This window comes from Rhincodon typus, chromosome 30 (genome assembly GCF_021869965.1).
Source record: "Rhincodon typus isolate 14 chromosome 30, sRhiTyp1.1, whole genome shotgun sequence".
NCBI classification, from domain to species: Eukaryota; Metazoa; Chordata; class Chondrichthyes; order Orectolobiformes; family Rhincodontidae; genus Rhincodon; species Rhincodon typus.
The window spans coordinates 10,260,066-10,284,541 of record NC_063361.1 but is presented as its reverse complement, the minus strand read 5'-3'; the positions used below and the strand labels follow the sequence as shown (position 1 = coordinate 10,284,541).

Below are 24,476 nucleotides of genomic sequence, written 5' to 3'. Positions count from 1 at the left end.
TACAGTTCAGAAATGAAGACTCCACCTCAACTGTCAATGACCTGGTTGTTGCAGGGGAAACTCTTGACTGTCACCACCCTGGGCAACGCATCAGAAAATTGCCTACCTTTAACACCTTAATCTTGAAAATTAGGGGCTGGGATGTAATATTTCCCAAAACCTATTCTCTGTAAATATTCAGTAAAACAAAAATCTTATGGCAAGGTCCATCTGTTAACATTGACCCGAGTGCTAGGAAGATAGACATACTGGCATTTAGATTATAAAGGATCACAGCCATTGTGACAAGGTCAGACATCCCAGCACTCATTCCTAATTTTCATGCTTAGTACTTTATAAATGGCTCATCAATCACACAAGTTCAGAACTGGTCATAACTCCCGTGCAGCATCCATGTGCATCAGAATTATAAATTATTATTGTTCTCACTACTGGGTAACAATTTTGTCTAAGTCCAATTTTAAACAATTAAAACAAGGAATTAAATATTTTAAGGTACGGTTTAGCACAATGACATCCAACTTTCGATTTTTGTCAAAAAAAATCCAGCTTTTCAAGACTTATTCTCATCCTTTTCCCACATTGCATCATTCCACAATTACAGACTGGTACCATTAAAAGAGGAGCTGGTAATTCTAATATTGACTTCCCAATTTCCTGCAGCTTCCTCATCCCATATTCTGATCACATTTACCAGTTCCAGTGTAATACTTATACGTACCAACACCAAATATAGAGCTATTTTCACAATGTGGTTCAACTCCACAAGGTGATTTTTAAAAAATTACCAACTAGTTTGTCAATTTTCTCCCTTGGATTTTACCAATTTTAAAGGCCTCAAAAAAGGTCATGCAGATACTGTTTCAAAAACCTGATAAAAGCTTCACATACAGAAGTAAAATAATACAGCTGGAGGAAAGGTGAAATAAATGCTTAATAAATCAGGCGGCATCCATTCGAAAATGTTTCAGATCAGTAATGGTGCTTCTTTAGAACGATAGTAAAGTATGAAATATTAGTTACCTTACCAAATAGCAAAAAATACTGGGCAAAATCTATTGTAAAGCAACTATGGAATACTGTTGTTTGTGTTCTGTGCCTGCTACAGAAACAAAATTTGGTGATCTTTAATTCCAACAATTTTTCAACATGAAAGTTCTCATAAAAACAAAGGGAGAACTTACCAGAGTCAGAGGACAGCAACCCCAGGCTCCTGAGCGCTGTTTACAGCAGGTATTGCCGGAGGGACAGCTCATAGTGTCATCACACTTGGTACCTAATGCTTTGGTCTTCTCCAGAAATTTCACGCTAGCTGCTTCATTGGTGATCCAAGGGAGAGATACAGCATGCATCAGGCACTGTCCATGCTCAACATCACAACTGTAGCCATTAGGACAGCAGTGTATTTTGTCTTCACAGCAAACTGCCTAATGAGGAAAGAAATACAGAAACTATTGTAAACAACTTCCCATTCCTCCACTACTGAAGTTGATTAGTGGAAATCTAATTCTAGATTGTTCCATCAACAAAGGGGTTCTATGCACAATGCTCATCCTCATTAGTAGAACTGGAGGATATACGAGCATGTATAACTGTACAAATGTAACTGTACAAGAGCATGCTGTTCAGAAAAGAAATTTCACACAATAATCAAGTTACACTGTTTAGGGGAATGGACAACATACTGAGTTCAGCAATAGTTTTTATAGGCATAGGTTCAGATGTCTTTAAGCCCTTCAGTTTTCAATAAGTTCATGGCAGATCTGTGACACAGTTCCACATCCTGCCTTTGACATATAACCTTCAGTACCTTATGTATACAAAAATTTGCAATCCCCAACTTAAAGTTAATTCATTCAATATTAACAATCCCTTGTGGAAAGGATTCCAAACTCCCGATCCCATTACGCATAAATGTTTCCAAAATACACTCCCAAAAGGCTATATCCATTTCATCTCAGGAGTTCAACCCCAAAACAGGTTCACAGGAAAAAGGGTCTCGGCCCGAAACGTAAGTTTTCCTGCTCCTCTGATGCTGCTTGGCCTGCTGTGTTCATCCAGCTCTACACCTTGTTATTTCACAGGAATTCTACTTGTTAAGAGACAAGCTTATGAAACTTCCAGTTTGGAACTCAAAAATGCATCTATTTTTGTAACTTTATTTACAGAGACCAGAGTATAGGAGGTGCAGAAATGGATCAAAATCCTGGAACACCTTAAAAGCACAGAGTTTAGCTACAGCACATAGACTACAGCGGTTCAAGGTGGCAGCTCTCCAACAACTTCTCAAGAGCAACCAGGGATGGGCAATACATTCTTGCCCATCCAGCAACACCCATTTCCCATGAATGAGAACAAAAAATACAAACTGGCATTGGAGGGAATGATTCTCCAAGCTTTTGCTAATGCACACTTGAGGCAGTGTAGAAAAAGTTATTCTCTTTATACACAATAAAAGCACATTCCAACAACTATTACTATTTAAATAGTGTACTTCACACAATGAAACATCCCAAGACTCAGACAACAGGAGAAAGAATTCTGAAGCATGAATCAGCAGTGAAATTAGGCAAGAAGATTTTTCAGGAACTAAATTTCGAAGTGAGAGGAATTGTCAGCTAAACATCTCTTTTACGGAGGGTGTTGCTGGATGAGGGAAAAAAGGACGGATTATAACAAACATTGTGTCCCGATTTGGAACAGCCAGGTAAGCCACGACCAGTTCTATTTTGAACTTTTAAATACTTTCTGGTTTACCTTCAGATGGCAATCTCTAGATCAATGCTGAATGCATGTGGGTTTTACTACAAGCTGTCTGATGGATGATAAACAGCTAGAAGAGGTATTACCTCAGCATACATTTTGGAAATCTAGCATTACAGACTTTTCAGATTTCTTCCTTTATCTAATGGAAGATGAAAAAAATTTCATTGTGAAATGCTTCCGCAGAGGAACAATTCTCTGTTACCAAGGCTGAGTGGCCACAACCTCTAGAGGTAATTGCCAGAAAGCTATGGAGACAGAGCTCTTGCCTTTCCTTGTCAACATCTACTCATGTACAATTAATGGGATGAGGACTGTAATTGGAATTCTGGCTGACTTACCTCTTGGATTGTAACTGGCTTCATTGTTAATTAACTCAACAATCTTGACTGACGTCAATCAAAATCAAAATTCAACAGAGAATCTATCTGGAATGTGTGCAGTCTGCATGCACCCTGCACTACATCCTCCCACAGGCAGTGTCTTATAAAGTTATTTGCAGCTCCAAGCCTTATGGTGAATTGGTTGTTGTGTCTCCATACATCTTTCCCCTTCCAGGGGATCCTGAATGATTGGAACACATCACATACAATGATATTCCTCTATCCAAAGGTGAGTACTTATTGTACAGGATGTCTCCTGCTCTTCTTTCCCTCGTTCATCTAAAAATTGACCAGATGCTTTGGAGAAATTTTTCTGTTATTAAAACAAAATGATGCAGGAAGTGAAAGACATGCATGCAAAGATCAGCAGGCCTTCAATGTTAACCACTGTAATATACAGTGCAGGCAGAACATAATTATTAAGTTTCAGTGAAGTCTTTTAAAAGATTGACACAAAAATAAACAATGTTTACTGCAAATCCTGTACATGTAGGTATTTGGAGGACAGTATCAAGTCTTCAGCAAATACCTAGCTGAATACAGACATAAGTGAGGTTATTTCACAAAGAACTGCGGAATTCACACATTTTATTGCTTAAAGATGGGCCAAACCAAAATTCAACAGGGTTTCCAAACACCCTGCCTCCATGTTTCATTTTGGACAAAAGGGAAGATCAAAACTTCAACTGTCATTGTCAACGTATCAATGTATCACAATGGTCTCCTCCATCCAAACACATGGAACTCAGAGGTGTAAACCTGGAGTCCTGATTGAACATGGTTTTAGGAACCGTACCTCATTTCCCTAGGAACCCAGAAGATCCATTAGAACCATCAGTTGTCAACCAGTACGAAAAGCCAACTATGAGCCTAGATGCAAGTCGTCAAGCAGACAAATACATAAACTGTTCCAGTTTCAAAGTTCCCCATAGAACCAACCTCAAAGATATCCAACAATTCACAAACCGCTGTGAACATTTAGCTTCATAAGACCGTAACTTCAACTTTAAATCAGCAAAAGCGTTCAAAAGCCACTGGCCATCCATGTGAGAGACTGACGTTGTAAATCTGTAATCTGCACAGAAGTTGTACAAATTCCCTTTATTTCTCTGTAGCCTGTACATGCATGAGAGAGACTCACAGATTGGGAGGCGTTGTGATAATCAGGGCAGAGCCAATAAGAATAAATGACCTTTATTTTTTAACACAAATGGTTGCTACAGACCTTTAACATTATAATACAGGTACCAAAGGTAAGAAACGACACAAGTCCTTCCAGATAAAACATACTGAACACAGTAAGAAAACAAATAATTTCTATCTATAACAACCATCATGACACTATGAAGAACGAAAGAAATTATTTAGAAATATTCTCTCTGGTACCATGCCAAAGCAACAGCAAATGATGAACATGATCGTCACAGCAAACTGCCTAATAGGGGAAGAAATGAAGTGAATAATCAACTAAGACTGATTTTCCAAGGAAGTTTTCTCTCTAAAATTTCTAAACTTGATCGACCAGTCCAGATTAACTTTCATCAGGATGTCAATTTGGATGAGCATCATGTCCGTCACAATTGCTGTCATGATCCTGTCTATTTCCATGAGATAATGATCCATCATATGAACCACAAAGTTAAAAACACAGAAGGATGCCAGTGTCTTGTGCCAGCCCTTCGTGAGAGCAAGGTGCACAATTCACTTCCATCAAAGCACTGTTATCATAAGGCAACTGGTCTATACATCCTCCGAAGATGTATTCATCTTTTTCTCAATGACCTCTGGTGAAACATTGCATGCTCCAACTCACTGTAGAAAGAAGTTTCTTTTCATTTATTTACTCTGAAAAAAAACTCATTCATGAGACATAAGTGTCACTAGCTGAGCCAGCATTTGTTGCTTATCCCTAAACTGCACTTGAACAGAATTGCTGGACCCTGTCAGACGGCTGTTAATAGACAAGTACCACATTGTTCCGGGTCTGGAGTCACATGTAGGACAGTCCAGATAAGGAAAGGCAGTTTTCTCTCCCTAAAGGATATTACAGAACCAGCTGAGTTTTTAAAACAATTGACAATGGTTTCACAGTTATCATTAGATTTTTAATTCCAAAGTATATTTTCAGTTACCATGCGCAAATTCCCCTCCAAGCCACTCACCATCCTGACTTAGAAATATACCGGCAGTCCCCAGGTTACAAACAGGTAGTGCCAAAGCAATAGCAAATGATGAAAATAGTATCGACTAACCTGTGGAGAGGGGCAGCAGGACCAACCTCCTGAGAGATTTCGACAGCAGGTAGTGCCCGTCATACATGCAACTTTGTCATCACACTGAACATCAACCACTCTACTGTTCACAACAGTTGGGATCTTTGGGACTAAGGGAATCAACGTATTGCCCTTGCGACAGAGTCCAGCCTGAACATCGCATGTGTAGCCATTGGGACAACAATGAACATGATCGTCACAGCAAACTGCCTAATAGGGGAAGAAACGAAGTGAACAATAATTTTCCAAAGCAGCTTTGTCTCTAAAATTACAAACCTGATTTACAAGTCCAGATTAACCTTCATACAAAAGTCAATTTGGTTAAGCATCATCCCTGTGACAATCCAGGCAAATTTTATTAAAACAAGGGCTTGACATCCCAAGTTTCAGAAATGGGTTTATGGTTGCATTCTTGCCTCAAGTCTAAAGAACATGGATCAAGTCAAATTCCAGAATAGGGGCACAGTGTTTCAGCTGACACTGAAATTGCCTATAACGCAATTGACGAATAGGGGAAGGCTATTTCTAAAACATGAACTTGTGTTGGCCATAACGCAATTCCATGATTGTTTCACGGGCTTTGTCAAAGGAAAATTTCTTTCTTTTTCGATCCTCGCAGATGGTGCAAATGGTCACAGTAAGTCAAAATGAGTTCATTTGAACTCTGACATTTTTATGATGTTTGGATTTAGTGTAAGTTTGTTTGCCAATGATTAACTTAATCATGAAAAGGAAAACTCAAAAGACCAGTCGTCCTTTGGAACGTGGCTCTCAAAATTCCCATAAAATTTGGCTTTTGTACCGGTTTCTGTTCAGTTAGAAATTTCTCTAGTGGCTTGCAATTTGACCAATTGTCTGTGATCCCAGAATTACAGTACTGCTCAGTACAACGTTGCTGACATTACCACACGCTAAAATTGGAGTCCGATATACAGTTGGAATCAACATGTAGTGAGTCAGGATGTAGGAACAGATGGCTTTTGTTGTTAGATAACAAGGTGTAGAGTTAGATGAACACAGCAGGCCAAGCAGCATCAGAGGAGCAGGAAAGCTGACGTTTCGGGCCTAGACCCTTCTTGTTTTGTTATGCTTTGTATGAGTTATTAACAATGGCAGCATTCGTTAGCAACATGAAATTCCCCATTTCGAGTCGGAATCAAAATGATGTAATGTCAGGTGAGATCAACAATGGGCTAAGACTGCAATGCAGACTATGTTCAGGTGAATAGATTTTATTTGATTATAAGTGTTAAGACTCACACAAGTGACAGGAATGGCACCAATACTGATAGGAGTGGTGAGGAAGAATTTTGAGTGATATTTTTTGAATGATTTTGAGTGATTTTTTTTGGTGGTCTGCTCTTCACCCTGCTTTTCCCATAGGCCCTGTTATTTCTATAGTGCGATTTTCTATAACATGATGTTGAGCTCAAATGCAACTATCGCATTATAGCAGAACCCCCTGTACTTTTACTTTGATGGCATCCAGCTGTATTTCTCTACTCCTTGCCATTAATTCCATCATTTCAAACAGTTAGCACAAAGAAGCAAAACCAAAGTCATCTTTCTGCACCTCAAAAAAGACCTGTTCACCTCTGACCTCAGCTCCACCATCCTCGGAAGTGCCTTGTCATTTATCATGAGATTAAGTGCACCTTAGTGCACTGCTTATTCTTTAGCTCAGCTTCCTTATACTGACTAACCTGTCACTTAGATAAGCTAACCTGTCACTTTCACACATTTTCTACTGTCAGCTCAGCAAAAGAAGTGAAAATTTCTATGTCTGTCATAAGGTCCGAGTCCCATAACTGGAGAAGTGCGTAAGCGAGGGAATAACAACGCAAGTGAGAGAAAGCATACAAGGTATAGGTAAAGGCAGAGGATTGGTTATAACTGGCTTGTAACTAAACAGCATGCAAAATAAGACAAAACTGATCTATAAGAAGGCTACCAAGTGGTTAAAGCAAATTAATTCAAATTAATCTCAGGAGCATCCGAGGAAGAGGAGTTCCAGGATTTTGACCCAGCAACACCGAAGGAACAGTGATATATTTCCAAGTCTGTGGCTTGCTGGGAAACTTGCAGGTAGAAGCGTACTCCTGTATTTGCTGTCCTTGTCCTTCTACGTGGCAGTTGTCGTAGCTTTGGAATGCGTTTTCCCAGGAGCCTTGGTGAATTTCTGCAGTGTATATTGAAGATACTACACACTGCTGCTCCTCCACACCAGTGTGGAGGGAGTGGATGTCTGTGGATGTGGTCCAGAGCTGCTTTGTCCTGGATGATACCAACCTTCTTCAGATTGCTGGAGCTGCATTCATCCAGGCAAGTAGCGACTTGTGCCTTATAGTGTACAGTGTTGGAGGTGAATTATTCACTGCAGGATTCCAGGCCTCTGACCTGCTCTTGTATGACACTAATATCAAGGGCAGTCACTCTTACCTCACTTCTAAACTAAGGCTGTAACGACATCAGGAGCTGGCAGAACCCAAACTAAGCATCAATGAGCAGGTTATTGCTAAGTAAGTGCTGCATGCTAGCCCTGCTGATGATACAATACATTGCTTTAATGATGATGGGGCTGATGGGGCGGCAACTTGCTGGGTTGGATTCGTCCTGTTTTTGGAGTACAGGACATACCTGGGTCATTTTCAAATCATCGTGTGGATGCCAGTGGTCCAACTGTACTAGAACCAGTCAGCTAGGAGAGTGGCAAGTTCTGGCGCACATGTCTTCAGTACTATTACTAGAATGCAGTCAGCACCCATAGTCTTTTGAGTATCGGTGTGAATCAAATTGCTGAACACTGACATCTGTGACAGTGGGATCCCTGGAGATGGTCTAAATGGATCATCACTTTGTATTTTTGGCTGAAGTTGGTTGTAAATGCCTCTGTTTTATCTTTTCCATTGATGTGCTGGGCATGCCCATCATCAAGGATGGTGTTATTATTGGAGCAACCTCCTACTTTTAATTGTTTCATTGTCCACCCCAGTCACGTAAGATGAAGGAATATAAACAAGCCATTCTGCACATTGAGTCTTATCCACAATTAAATTCAATCTGATAATTCTCAAATCCATTTTGAGGATTAGTAAAGATACACTCACTTCCCTCAGCCATATCATCAATATATATTGTAAATAATTGTGGCCCTAACACTGACCCCTGAGGCACTCCACTAGATACAGCTTGCTATCCCAAAAATGCCTCTTTTAACCCAACCCTATCTTTCGTTAATTAGCCAATCCTCTGTCCATAATTTACAACTCCCAATACCATGCACTCATCTTATTAAGTAACCAAATGTCATTACCAAACGCATTTTGGAAACTGAAATATATTATATTAACTGGCTCCCTTTTATCTATCCTGCTTGTTAACTCCCCAAAGAATTCTAATTAACCAATCAGGCATCATTTCCCCTTCATGAAGCCATAATGACTCTGCTTGATTTTGTCTTCCTAAATGCTCTGCTATTGCATCCTAATATCTCAAGGGCAAATGTTAAGCATACTGGACTATAGTCACTTGATATTTATCTCCTCTTTTTGCATAAAAGTGCTATACTGACAGATTTCCAAACATCTGGGACTGGTCCAAAACCTATGGATTTTTGGAGGATGATGACTGTGTGCATCCACGAGCACTTCCTTTAATATCCAAGGCTGCAGCCCATCAAGTCCAGGGAACTTAACAGGCTTTCCCTAGTATTTTATTCCTAGTGGTAACTATTGTATTTGTTTTCTATCTCTGTTTTGCCCCTTGACTATTTAATACTTCTGGAATAATTTTAATGTTTTCTACCATGAAGACTGATACAAAGTATTAATTTAAGCGTTCTGCCATTTCCTGGTTCCTCATGATTATGTCCTTTGCCTCAATACCTAAAGGGTCTATGCTCATTTTGTCACATTTCTTCCTTTTTATCTATTTAAGAAAGACTTTGCTATCCACTCCTGACCCCTCAGAATATTACCTGCGTGTCTGGATTACTGGTCCAGTGACAATATTGTGCCCGCCTCAGGGATGGAGTGGTAGGTAAACAACACCGGATTCATTTAACTAAATGTTGTGCGTATTGGAAAATTATTCAGCAACTGGAGTCAGTATGCTGCAGACCCTTTCCTGTCTCCTCCACCCCAATATTCAAGAAGTGAGAGGAGTTCATGGACATCTTTCTTTCTCAGATTGAGATTACCCAGCCAGCTGCCTCCACCACTACTCACCAGCTGAACAGGTCAAACATTCTCTAACATTCCCACCTGCAATGTGAATGCCCCTTCAGCATTCCCAATTTAATGTACAACCACTGGTAACTGAATATAGCTGCAAAGACCCTGCATACAGGAATTCTCTCCTAATAAAGGTCTGGAAAGCACTCTGAGTCTATGGTGAAGTAGGTTCAATTGAAACATTCAAAAGGGAATTAGACTATTATCTGAATAGGAAGAATGTGCAGGGTTATGGGAAGAAGGTGGCACAATGGCATTAAGTGAATTGCTCACAGGAAAATTGCCACAGACAAAATTGGCCATTTATCTGCAGCAATTCCAAATCCTGTTAAATCCTCTCAAATTACTCTCTTTTCCTTTATGATAGTTTTTTAAATCGTCTGATAATTTTTCATCACCTATGGCTTAGTGGAAAAGTTTGCGTCACAGCAGTCCTGCGAAGCAACTTGAGATGTTTTATTAAAGGTGTCATATAAATTCAAGCTGTAGGTGACAGGGAAATCAAATGTAGAAGTGACAAGATTAGAGGTAATGGTTTCAATTACAATGGTAGTAAGGTAGTGTCAGAGTCAGTCATGTCACACAGGTAGAAGCGAGTAGAATGTGGGAATGATGTGATAGGATTTGTAGATCAGTTCTGCATCAAAGTGACATTCTTCAGCCCTCCTGAATGTGGAATGGTAGTTAAATGGTAAGGGGTACAGTTCAAGATGAAAATTAAGAAGCTTTGATCTTCCTGTTTTTAGTTTAAGAAAATACAGATGTGTGTCTTGAACACTGAGGCCAGGCAGCCTATTTGGAGGATCTGGTGCAAAAGTGATGGTACCATTCAAGAATTCATCTTCCAAATCTAAACTAGGGCTTTAACATGTGTACCTACTGTAGCAGTCAAAAATTTCTCAATGGTACACATTTGTTGGATTAAAAGGACAGATCTGACTCAATGTCAAATGCAAGACTCCCCGCTGTGGAGGACCGTGCAATTTGATGATGTCCTATCAAATGAGCCCTCATAAACAGGGAAATTACGTAAGTATTCCATTAACCTGAGGTAAAGGGCAACCGTTCCAGTCACCAGCCTTATTTCTGCAGCAACTGCTCCCTGATGGGTATTTTGTACCATCATCACAGATCTCGTCCTTTACTTTTTCCACACTGCTTGTAAGCTTTAGGACCATGGGAATGGAAGAATCCTTCATCTCACACAATCCTTGCTGAACATCACATGTGTAGCCATTGGGACAGCAGTGTATATGATCTTCACAGCAAACTGCCTATTGGTGCAAAAATAGCAACATAAAATTAAGACGCATAGTCCAAGAGAGAATTCAACGTCCATCTTAATCCTTCTGAGATTCCCGCACACTTTTGAAACCTGCAGAGTGGGGTCTGCGTGTGCATGTTTTCAACAGTTTAAAAACTAACCAATTCATAACACAAACACACTTGCATTCAGAATACTAGCTGGAGGTTCACTACTTTTACCATTTATACAATACAACACAAAAAGGTAGCAGATTAGCCAAAACATCCAATACACACAATGCATCCAGAACCATCTGAAAACTGTGAAGAGCCAGTCATTGAACACAGTGAATATTGTGATGAAATAAAACTTAAGTACTGAATCAACGTCGGGAGGAAACTAGATAACCCTAACCCATTATCCTGAGCATTTCATTTGCTATTCCTGATATTCCAATTTTTAGTAATAAGGTTTATTGGGCAATGTTACTGAATGTACACTTGTAACTCCACTTACACTCCAGCTTACACTCAATTCTTTTCCAGCTGGAGCCAAATTAATGTGCTGATACCACTATTGTAACAATAGATCTTCATTCACTGCTTTGAATGTCTACCTTTCACAAAGATTCTGCATATTATCATATATATAGTTTCCAGTGTTCAGGTCAAGGCTTTTGTTTTGAAAACCAACCTGTGGAATGGGGCAGCACTCCCATTCTCCTGAGGTGCCCTTGCAGCAGGTCTGATTGTCAGGACAGCTCTTGGTTTCATCACACTGGACATCCCTCTGTGTAACCTGCACAATAGCTGGAGTCTTAGTCCTCCAGGGGATAGGAATGCCCCTCTGGTAGCAATTTCCAGTTTCAGGATCACATTTGAAGCCATTAGGACAACAATGTATGCCATCTTTGCAGCAAACTGCCTGATGAGGGAAAAAAGAACATGCAATAATTTAATCACAATGCCAAATTTTCTCCTGTTAAAATTGCTTTCAGGGTATAAATATCATTTTAACCTTTCTGACATGTAATTACGTCAGCATTCATACTTCAGATCATTGTGATGGCAGAGTTCCACCTTAACTATTCTTTCAGTGTTTATTCTCTCCTGAAACTCTAAGTAATGTTATGTGTTTAGATGCAGTAAACCAGTCGTGAACTCTCTCGGTAACTGTTATTAGTTGCTGATTATTGTATACCATTGTAACATTTTCCTTTAGCACTTGAAAGCAGATGAAGTATCAAGATACACTTTACAGTTTAAAATGACAGTGTACGCAATATAGATTTTTCCACTTGTTCACTGTTTAAGCAACATACTTAATGTAAGGTGGTGTAATAGTCAAGCTACTTGTGTTTGACACCCAGTTAATGCTCGGGGGCACTTGGATTCAAAACCTAGCACAGTAGATTGTGAAATTTGAACTCAATTAATAAATCTGGAATTGAAAATAATAGCAGTCTAAACCTGACAATGGAACCATTGTTGTTCGACGTAAAAACCCATCTGACTCAATAAGTTGCTTATGGAAATAGCTGCGATTCTCACCTGGTCTGGCCTTTCATCCAGCTCTACACCTAGTTATCTCAGATCCTCCAACATCTGCAGTTCCTACTATCTCTGATCCACAGCAATATGGCTGACTTTACATACTCTCTGAAATGGCCTCACAAGCCACTCAGCTGCATCTAACCATTACTGACAAGCTGATAAGAGGAAAGATATCAGACAGACCACCCATCAACCAGACACGAGAAACAACTACAGCAAAGACAGTCCTATCGATCCTGCAAAACCCTTCTTACTAACACCTGGGGCTTTGCCAAAATTGGGAGACCTGTCCCACAAGCTACAGCCTGACAGAATCATTCTCAAAATTACACCTTAAAGACAACGCTCCAGACACATCATCACCCATTCCTGGTCCCAGCAACAGGACAGACTGACTACAGCTGGCAATACAGTAGGAATGAAGTTGCCCTGCGCATCCTCAACATTGACCCCATATCCCATGACATCCCATGGAATGTGATTAAACATAGCAAGGAAACCTGCTGATTACCACCCACCAATTCACCTCCTTGACTGATGAATCAGGACTCCACCACGCAAAAGGGTGCACTTAGGATGCGTAGGGCACAAAATGTACTCTCTGTACTCAATGTCGTCCATCAAAAATGGATGAGAAGTGCCACTACTGACCAAGCTGGCAAGGCACCAAAGGACATAGCTACCACACTGGGCCTGCATCAAGAACAGACAAAAGACAAAAACATTGACCTTGTCCTCACCAATCCACCTGTAACAGACACATCTGTCAGGAGGTATCAGTAAGAGTAACCACCACATTAAGGATATCCTCAGCGTTGTAAGACACGACCACCATGCTGAATGAGGTATGAGCATCCAAGAGGTGCTGTGAGCCATCAGCAGCAGTAGAATTGTATTCAACAAAAATCAGTAACCTCATGGCCCACATGTCAGTCTCTACCATTATTGTCAAGGCAAGTGATCAACCCTGGTTCATTTGCAGAGTGCAGGATGGCATACTGAGGAACCACACCAACCATAGTTAAAAATAAGATGTTATCCTGTTGAAATTGCAATGCAGCCAGGATAATATGCATGCCAAGAAGCATAAACACCATGTCAATCCCACAATCAACCAATCCCACATCAGATCCAAGCTCTGCAGTCCTGCCACATGCAGTCATGAGTGGCGGCAGACAATTTAACAAATAACAGGAGGAGGATATTCCATAAATATCCCCATCCTTCAAGATGGGGGAGCCCAGCACACGAGTGTAAAAGACAATCCTGCAGAATTTTAAGCATCTTCATTCAGAGGTGCTGACGAGAGGATCAATCTTGGCCTCTTCCATAAGTGCCCGGTATCATGATACCAAGCTTCAGCCAACTTCCATATGATATCAAAAAATGACTGAAGACTCGATACTGCAATATTCTGTCAATAAAATTGAATTCTAGGGCCACAACCCTAGCCAAGTCACTCCAGCAGAGTTACAAAGTTGGCATTTAACCAGCAAGGTGGTTAATTGTACAGCTATGTCCTATCCACAAAAAGTAGGGCAAATTCAACCCAGCATTATCCATCTAATCTCAATTATCAGCCAAGTGACAGAATGTGTCTTTAACGGTTTCATCAAGTGTCATTTACTCAAGAAATGACCTCCACAATGACAATTAGTTTTGGTTCTACCAGGGCCACTCGGTTCCTGAGCATTACAGCCTTGGCATAAGAAGCTGAATTCAAGAGGGGAAGAGAGGGTGACTGCCTTTAACATCAAGACAGCATTTCACAGAGTGTGGCTTCAAAGAAGCCCTGATCAAACTGGAGTCAAAGGGAATCAGGAAAAACATTCTCCTTGGTTGGAGTCAGATGGAAAGGAAGGTGGTTATGGTTGTTGAAGGTGAATAATCTCAACCCCAGAAATTCACTGCAGGAGTTCATCAGATGCTGCATCACCTTCCCTCCATCATAAGGTCAGAAGTGGGGATGTTCGTTGATAATTACTGTTGTAGTTAAGTTACCACAAGCTACCTTTAATTCAGCTACTTTTAAGAATACTCACAATCAAATACTGAAACAATTACTTGAACTTCGTTGCATTTATCAACCAAATAAGACCCCTCAAGTAACCAAGTTAAGTCTCACAACCCAACTAGGCTATTACCCATGAGTCCAACCAACAGAGTCTGTTTCGAGATGGGTCCAGGGTTCGATCCTCATGCAGTGTTGTTCTTCGAAGTTCTGCTGCTGAACAGTCCTGGAGTTGAATTTTTATACAATTTTCTGTTCTTCAAGTCTATGGTGTGACATTATTCACAATCCTTTAGATTCTTTCATCCAAAATACTGACTACTCCTCTGGAGCTATCAAGTTTGCAGCTTGCCTCCTGGTCAGCAATAACTTCCCTGTTCCTTGTTACATTTGGCATTAACGATCTTTTCAAAGACACAGCTTTCCTGTGAACAACTCTTTAAATTCTTCTACAGGGCAATCATTTGTACTCGTGGTATAAGGCAGCCATTTCTCAAGCAAGTGTTAAAAGTTGTTTATGTAGCTTTGACTCCTCCTTCTCCCAATGTCTAATTGCTTTCAATTCCTGAATAATGGTTTGTCCTTGTCCCTTAACAGTTTATTCCAGACAGAGTTATTGCTGTTTCTTTCAATTCATGAACAGTTATCCAAATTCTGAAGTTTACACCATCACATTACCACAATGTTCAGGACTATTTGCAACTTCTAAGATACTGAAGCAGACTGTGTCAAAATACAGCAAGACCTGGAAAACATTCCAGCTTGGGCTGGTGACTGGTAAAGTAACATCTGCACTGCAAAAATGCCATGCAAACACCAGCTCCAATAAGAAAGAATCCAACTTATTGGCTCTTGACATTCAGCACACAATACTCTAGGTCCTGTACAATTGCAGCAAGATATTTCCATTCCTGTCCCCAGATCCTTTTGCTATGAAGGTCTTCTACACTGCCTGCTGTACCTGCATGCTTACTTTCAGCGACTGGTGATCAAAGAACATCCAGTCCGCATTGCACCTTCCACTTTCCCAATCTATCACCTTGAGATAGTAATGTGCCTTCCTGTTTTTGCCTCCAAAGTGAACAATCTTACATTTATCCATATTATACTTCATCTGCCATCCTAAAGGTTAATAAAGCTATCAAATTGAAAGAAGAAAAACATAAAATGAACAAAAATTAGTGGTAAATTCAAAAATTCAAAAGCTGACAAAACGAGCAAACAAAAAAGGGAAGTAAACACAAACCATCACGAGAGGAAACAAATACCAGGGAAAATAATGAAGCTAAACCTGGACCTAATGAATTGTATACTAGGATTTTAACAGAAGTAGCTGCAGAGATAACAGATGCATTGGTAGTAATTTTCAAAGAATCCTCAAATTCAGGATAAGTCCAAGAGGACTGGGAAAGTGCCAAAGGAACAGCTTTATTTAAAAGGCAAAAAAAGACGATAAACTGTCGGCCAGTTAGCTTAACATCAGTCATTGGAAAAATGTTATAAATGAGTTGATTATAAAATATATATGATATCAGAGCTTTAAGGAAGCCATAACAATCAAGCAGAGCAAACATGGCTTCATGAAGGGAAATCATGCCTGACATATTTGTCAGAGTTTTTGAGGAGGTAACAAGCAGGATAGATAAAGGATAACCATTATATGGAATATATTTGGATTTCCAAGTGGCATTCAATGAAGTACCACACATAAGGTTACTTCAGATAAAGCCTATGGCTTGGGAGTAGTATATTAGCATGGTTAGAGGATTGGCTAACAAATAGCAGACAGCATTGGGATAAAAAGGAAATTTTCAGGATGGCAATCTATAACAATGGAGTGCCAGAGGGATCAGTGTAGGGGCCACAATCTTATAAGATATATTAATGACTTGGATGACAGAAGTAAATGTACTAACATCAAGATCACGGATGACACAAAATTAGGTGGAAAGGCAAGTAATGAGGATGCTCCATGGAATGTAAAGAGGGATATAGACAGCTTAAGTGAGTGTGCAAAAACTTGGTAGATAGAATACAATACGAGAAAGGGTAAAGTTATGCACTTTGGCAGGAACTGAAGGGCTGAATATCACTTAAATAGAGAAAGACTGCAGATAGCTGCAATACGGTGGAATTTGGGTGATCCTAGAACATGATTCATTAAAAGCTATCATTCCAAGTTCTGTACATCACAAGGAAGGCAAAGGGAATAGGAAGGTTAATTAAAATGGTACAAGCAAGGGTCACACCACACCTAGAATACTGTTGACAATTTTGGTTCAATTATCTAGGGAAATATATATTAACATCGGAGGCAGTCCAGAGAAGGTTTACTAGGTTGATCCCATGTATGGAGGGGTTTTTATAGGAGTAGAGATTCGGCAGATTAGGCTGACGTTCATTACAGTTTAAAAGAATGAGAAGGCTCCTTATCGAAACATATCAGGCTCTTGGGGAACTTGAGAGGGTAGATGCTGAGAAGTTGTTTTCCCAGTGGGAGAATTAGGTCCAGGGGAATAATCTTTGAGTGAGGAGTGACCCATTTAAGACAGAGATAAGGAGAAACCTTTTCTTAGGCTGGTGAATCTGTGGAATTCTTTCCCACAGAGGGCTGTCAAGGCTGGGTTGCTAAGTATATTCAAGCTGAGATAGAAGAGATTTTTAATCATTCAGGAAATAAAGGGTTATAGGTTACGGCAGCAAAGTGCAGCTAAGAATCAACAGATCATCCACGATTTCATTGAGTGGTGGAGCAGACACAATAGGCCAAATAGCTTGTTTAGGTTCCTACATCTTATGGATAAAGCAGCCTGCTTGATTTGCAGCCATCCATCAACTACAGCATTTAATCCCCCACAACTGACTCATAAGCAATAGTGTGCAGCATGTATAAGAAGGATGCACTGTCAAAACTCACCAAGGGTCCTTCAATTGCACTTTCCAAACTTGTGACCCCGACCAGCTAGAAGGACAACGGTACATGGATAGGATAGGTTTAGAGATACGGGCTGAATGCAGCCAAATAGGACTACCTCAATTTAGGAAAACTGGTCAGCATGGACAAGTTGGGCCAAAGAGCCTGTTTCCATGCTGTGTGACTATGACAGAAACATGGGGATAACACTGCTATTCCTTCACTATTGCTGGGCTAAAATGTGGAATTGCTATAACAGGACTGGGGTTCTATCTGCACCATAGGATACTCAGGAATTCAATGCAGCATTCAGCACCGCCTTCCCAAGGACAATAAGGTCACAATAATTGCAAGCTAAGCCAGCAGCACCCAACTTCTGTGAATGACAAAGAAAACATGGTAAAACTCATTTCACTTGATCTCCATGGTAGACTCAAGACTAAGACGAAAACATGTGGAATCAGGGACAAGAAACAGGATAAACAGCAAGCTGGCTACAAAATAGTAGGGTATAAGGATTAAGTAAAACTGTTTACTGAACTTAGTAAGTGGTCACAAATGATAATTACTTAAAAAATTCTTACAGAGCACAACAAGATGGCTCAGATGTTTTTCTGGCTGGTAAAATCGAAAAACAAAATCTCAGGTTAAGGGATAAGCCATTTAAGACTGACATGCGGACTAATTTCATCAGTGTGGTGATGCTTTGGAATTCTCAATCCCAGAGGGCCAAAGAAGCTCAATCACTTCGCATGTTCAAGAGAGAAATCCTTAGATTTCTAGAGGCAATAACATCAAGGGATACGAGGATATGGGGGTGAACAGTTAAATTGCATGGAGGTAAATGATCAGCCATGATCAAATTGAAAGGCTGAGCAACCTCAATGGCCTACTCCTGTTTCCATGTTCCACAATAACAGCTGCTGGAACCACTGTTAATTACCACCTACATGAACAGCTTGGATTCACCATCTGGGGACAATGAATGAAGTGTGAAGGGGTGCATTTTGGGTAGAAAAAATGCTACTTGGACCGAAAAGTGGCAGGTAACATTTACGTCACACACGTCAGGCAATAACCAAGAAGAGAAAGTACAAAAAAACTCCCTTACCACTGCTGTGCAGGATAACACCATTGACCACAAACTCAGTTTGTCCAGAGTATAAGAGCAGATCAGAGGCCTGGTATTTTGCAGCATATAACCCAACTCCTAACTCCCTAAAGCCTATCTATCAACTGCAATGTGTAAGTCATGGCATGATTCTTTCTACTGGTCTGGATGAGTGCAATTCTAACACTCACAGGGTCACAGGAACAGGAGAAGGCCATTCAGTCCTTTGAGCCTGTTCCTCCATTCAACAAGATCATGGCTGATTTGGATCTAATCCATACACCTCCCTTTGACCCATTTCTCTTAATAACTTTTTTTGTTAAGCAAAGGTATCTCCTATTCAAAATTACAACTGATCGAGCATCAACTGTCATTGGTGGAAGAGAGTTCCAAACATCCTACCATCTTTTGCATGTAGAAGTGTTTCCCAACGTCTTTCCTGAACAGTCTAGCCCCAATTCTCAGATGACGTCCCCTAGTTCTAGAATCTCCAACCTATGGAAATAATTTATCTACTCTGTCCCTTCCTCTTACTATCTTGAAGACTTTAACAAATCATTCTTTAACCTTCTAAATTCTAGAGAAAACAGGCCTAATTTGTATAATCTCTCCTCATAGCTTAACACCTGAAGCCCAGGTATCATTCTTGTAAACCTCTCTCTCAAGGCCAATATATCCTTCCTAAGATGCAGTGCCCAGATCTGCTCTCAGTACTCCAAGTGTGGTCTAACCAGGGTTTTGTATAAGTACAGCAGAGCTTCTGTGTCATTATACTCCAGTCCTGTATATATCAAGGTCAGCAGTAACTTTCTTGATCGTTTTGCGCACCTATTCATTGCATTTTAAAGAAGTATATACCTGAACCACCAAGTTGTTTTGGCTATCCATTGCATTTAAGTTCATATCAGCTGGAAAGTACCCTGACCTCTCCCTTCTCAGTCCAAAATGGATAATCTCACACTTGCTTACATTGAAGTCCATCTGCCACAGTTTTGCCCATTTGCCTGAACCATCAATAATCCGTTGTAATTTTTATGCTACCATCTGCTCTGTCTACAATACCACCTAACTTTGTGTCATTTGATTTGGATATATGACTTTCCATGCTATAATTCAAGATGTTAATAAATAATGTGTATAATTGAGACCCTCACACAGACCCTTATGGATTCTTACTGACTACATCCTGGCAATTTGAGTACCTACCCATTATTCCTACTTTCTGTTGCCTGCAACTCAATTTCTTAGCCGTGTCAATAGCTTGCCCTCAGTTCCCTGGGCATCTACTTTAGTTAACTGTCTCTCAGGTGGGATTTGAGCAAATGCCTTCTGGGGAAGTCCATAAAAACAATCCATTTCCACAGATATTCCTCTGTCCAGCACCTCTTCAGAAAATTCAATGAGGTTTGTCAGGCATCGCTTGTGTTACAAAATGGAGACAAGTAGCTGAACCAAATCAGCCTTTCCACCTCTGTATTTGCAATGCAGTTATATTAAAACCTTCCAAGACCCTCAAAATTGATCCCAATGGTTCCTAAATGGAATAACCAATCTCAGATTCTGCAAATAATAAATTCTAGCCACGTATTATATCTTAAATAAAGATTAACAATTTATTAACAATATATTAACTTGAGCAGATCAAAAATTAAACAAAAGTAATCTTAAATAGTTTATCATTTAAACCCAACAGACTTTGTTTTCAACACCATTCACAAAAGACAGATAAACAAAAAGTTATGGAATAAAAAGAAAAAAATATAAAACTGGCTAGATTTCTCAAGTGGTTTTCGATTTACATTGTTCCACAGGCATAAATGATTGTTTCTTGGGTGATTTTTCTGATGTTGATCAGAGTCACCTTTATAATTCTCTCAGATGAAGGTTCTAATACTTACAATTTCATTTTCTATTCTCTGAGCTTCCAAAAGCTGTTCACAGCAGTTTAAAGCAGGGAGCTTTCAAATCTTCATGCTGCAGCATCAACAGCCAGAATTCTTTCTTCCTTAAAGAACAGCCCAAAACCCAATTCAAACTCTAGCCACTCTCTGCCAGATTGTCTGTCTGCTCCACAAGGTCCCTATAGCCATTCAATATCTGCCATCTGCTCAGCACAAAATCTTTTCCAGACTTGCTGGAACCAATTTCCAGGTAATAGCTTCAATAGTAGCCAACTTTTGCTATCTGCTTAATCATAAGGCTCTTCCACAGTGACAAAGCATCTGTGGAACCTTCTGATCAGGAACTAATCTGCAATCAACTTTCAGGCCTGGCCTCACAAATAAGCAGACGTCTGTTTGGCCTATTTTCATTTTAACACAAGCTGTAACCGACAGTCCTAAAGTCATGTTTAGCTCAGCTCCAAACCAAAATTGATAAAGAAAAATAAAAGTAATGAAAAATCAACAAGAGCTCTATCCTATCCTATGATGCTGCTTGGCCTGCTGTGTTCATCCAGCTCTACACCTTGTTATCTCAGGAATACCTGCTGGCTTGCTCTGATTAAGTGAAAATTTGAAATGTTCGGTTACCCCATTAGTTACACATTCCAACAATTCCCCTCCACAGATGTTAGGCTAACAGATTTGTAATTCCCCGGCTTTCCTATTACACCTATTTTAAATATTCACTCCTTCATTATTGGCAATTGTAGCTGCGGTAGGTGCTATCTACAAGGTGTGCTTCCAAACAACTTGCCAAAGTTTCAACCTTTCCATGATCTGCAACCTCTACCACCTAAAACGACAAGGAAAGCAGATGCAAGGGAACGTTAGCTTTCAAAAACTAGCAAGTAAGTCTGGAATCTTTGAAGTAAATAACTTCTATTCAGTGCAACACTTAATCTCACAGTGTCAGAAAAAGATAGAACACTGGAATACCATTGAGTTGTTGCAGAATTACCATTGCAGCCTTCGGGAGAAAGACTGAAACATGAAGCATGCCATTGCATTTCAAAAGTATAGGTTATAGTCTCTTACGTTCGGTTGTGGACAACATCCAAAATCTCCTGAGGCGAACCTACAGCACGTATAATCATTAGGGCAGGTCACTGTTCCATTGCACCACACAACCCGAACTACAAAGGCAAGTAAGATAATGAATTAATGGAAGACAAAATCTAATAGGATCACATGGTGGGGCTTAGGAGGAAGGGAAAGAGAGATAAGTGAATATTATAGACATTAAATACTATATACAATAAACAAAATTAAAAAATCAGTAAACTCAACACTAACAAATTTTCCCTTCAATGATGTCCTGAATGCACTCAAGTATTTTTATTCATTTGGCAGACCAATTTGTTTTTTGTGGACTGATCAATTGTGCCTCACCTATATGAATTAACTAGCCCTATTACATGGGCAACTTAAATCAAAACATAGAAGTTAGGAGCAGAAGTAGGCTATTCGGCCCTTCGAACCTACCCTACCACTCAATAGGATCATGGCTGATTATCCAACTCATACCTTGTTCCTACTTTCTCCCCACATCCTCTGATCCCTTCAGCCCCAAGAACAGTACCTAATTCCTTATTGAAAACATTCAGTTCTCTGGTTTCAATTGCTTTGTGACAGAAAATTAGAGAGGCTCACCAGTCTCTGGGGTGAAGAAATTTCACCCCATCTCAGTGCTAAAAATCCCACCCCATATCCTGTTAATCCTAGTTCTGAAAACCCTATCAGGTGAATCATTTATAGGTTTCAAGGAGATTCCCCCCCAACCCCATTCATCTAAATGCCAATGAATATAGTCCTAACCGATCCAGACTTTCTTCATATGTTAGACTTACTATCCTAGGAATCTGTTTGGTAAATCTTTGTTGCGCTTCTCCCATAAACAGAACATATTTCTTCAAATAAGGAAATCAAAACTGCTCACAATACTTAGGGTGCAGTTTCATCAAGTTCCTGCACAATTGCAGCAAAACATCCCTGCTCCTGTACTTAAATCCCCTTGCTACGAAGGCCAACATACCATTTACCGTCTTTGCTGCCTGCAGCACTTGCATGCCTAGTTTCAGCGACTGTAAGAGAAAACTCAAGTCTCACTGCACCTCCCCCTTTGCCAAACTAAAGTCATTCAGTTAATCATTTGCCTTCCTATTTTAGCTCCGAAGTGGATAACCTCACAGTTACCCACATTATACTTCATCTGCCCACTCACTCAACTTATCCAAAACATATTGAGCATCTCTGCATGCTCCACACAGCTCATCCACCTACCCAGCTTTGTGCCATCTATAAACTTGGAGATAATATATTTAGTTCCCTCATCTAAATCATTAATATATATTATGAATAGCCGCGATCCAAGCACCAATCCTGCAGAAGCCCACTAGTCTAATTTTAGGTAGCTGGGGAGTTTTAGTTGTGAAAGAACAGATTGATGTTATGGCAGATCTCTTTCAAATGTTGAAAGGGTTAAATTTTGCCTATATGACAGAAAATTTGGTCAAGAGACAGAAAAGGATCACAGCATAAAGACCAAAAGAACTGCGGAAGGTCCGATGGCTCTTCTTAGAGCTGATGATGGCTGGGAAAACATCTGTTTATATGCAGAAAAAAGGGAGGGGGAATGGGGTAGGGAGTTAATGATAGGATATAGAGTTTAAAGAGAGAGAAGAATAGTTGGATAGACAAAGAGTTGATAATGATCAGGCTGGAAGGGTGAATAGTTGTTAATGACGACTGTTAGTGACTAACAGGTGGTGTGTGATGGCAGGCTATATGGTAACAGGGCCTGGTGTGTGGTGTTGGGGGCTGGGACATGGGAGAGTTTAGGCCCTAAAATTACTGAATTCAATATTAAGTCCGGAGGGCTGCAGGGTCCCCAAGCGGAAATTGAGGTGTTGTTCTTCTAGCTGGTGCTGAGGTTCGCTGGAACACTGCAGCAAGCCAGAGACAGAGATGTTGGCCAGGGAACAGGGTGGTGCGTTAAAGTGGCAGACAACAGGTAGTTCAGGGTCATTTTTGTGAGCAGAACGTAGATGTTCTGCAACACGGTCACACAGTCTACGCTTCGTTTCCTCAATGTAGAGGAGACCACATTGTGGGCAGCGAATGCAGTAGACTAGATTCTGGGAAGTGCAGGTGAAGTGTTGCATCACCTGGAAGGTATGTTTCGGCACTTGGATACTAGGGAGGGAGGAGGTAAATGGGCAGGTGTTGCACCTTCGCCGGTTACAGGCAAAGGTGCCGTAGGGCCATGGGGGAGGTGTTGGGGATGAAGGAAGTGTGGACCTGGGTGTCCCGGAGGGAACGATCTCTGCAGAAGGCGGACAAGGGCGGGGAGGGAAAATGTGTCTGGTGGTAGCGTCTTGCTGGAGGTGGCGGAAATGGCATCTGATGATCTTCTGGACATGGATGCTGGTGGGATGGTAGGTAAGGACACAGCAGTCAGCGTAAACTACAAAAAGAAAACAAGTCAGGTTAAATGTTGTGAACTACTCTTCCCTGTTTTCAATCTGAAACATAGAATCAAGAGTAGGCCATTCAGTCCCTTGAGCCTGTAACGCTATTTGACGAGATCAAGGCTGATCTGCAGTGTGAACTCCATTACTTTCTTTGGGTCCATAATAACAGGTCACATTAAAGATAGTAAAATATCCCAAGGCACTTTGCAGCAATGTTTTCAAGCCAAATTTGACACTTCATCATGTGCAGGAGTTATTAAATGACTAATGGCTTGGTCAAAGAGGTATGAATTAAGGACATTGCAGAGACAATGATTTAGAAGAGAAATTTCAGAGTTCAGAGCTTCAACAGCTATAAAGCGATTAAAACCAGAGGCATGAGAAAGACCAGAATTAGTGTAGCACATACAAAGGTTGTAGACCTGCAGAAAACTTCAAAGAAAGAGGACCAAGAGGAGAGTTAAAAAACCATGTGGAAGTATTTTAAGATAACAAGGTGTAGAGCTTGATGAACACAGCAGGCCAAGCAGCATCAGAGGAGCAGGAAGGCTGACGTTTCGGGCCTAGACCCTTCTTC

At 40.4% G+C, this 24,476-nt stretch overlaps 1 protein-coding gene across 1 annotated transcript in view; it reads right to left on the bottom strand.

The window, feature by feature from the left end:
- The window catches only part of grnb (granulin b), a 39,951-nt gene that overhangs the window by 9,791 nt on the left and 5,684 nt on the right, over positions 1-24,476 (bottom strand). The window contains exons 5-9 of the mRNA XM_048614394.1: positions 21,465-21,562; positions 11,591-11,821; positions 10,698-10,925; positions 5,399-5,629; positions 1,185-1,427 (exon numbers count right to left, since the gene is read on the bottom strand). Coding sequence (XP_048470351.1) covers positions 1,185-1,427; positions 5,399-5,629; positions 10,698-10,925; positions 11,591-11,821; positions 21,465-21,562 — 1,031 coding nt within the window. The remainder of the gene's footprint in view (positions 1-1,184; positions 1,428-5,398; positions 5,630-10,697; positions 10,926-11,590; positions 11,822-21,464; positions 21,563-24,476) is intronic.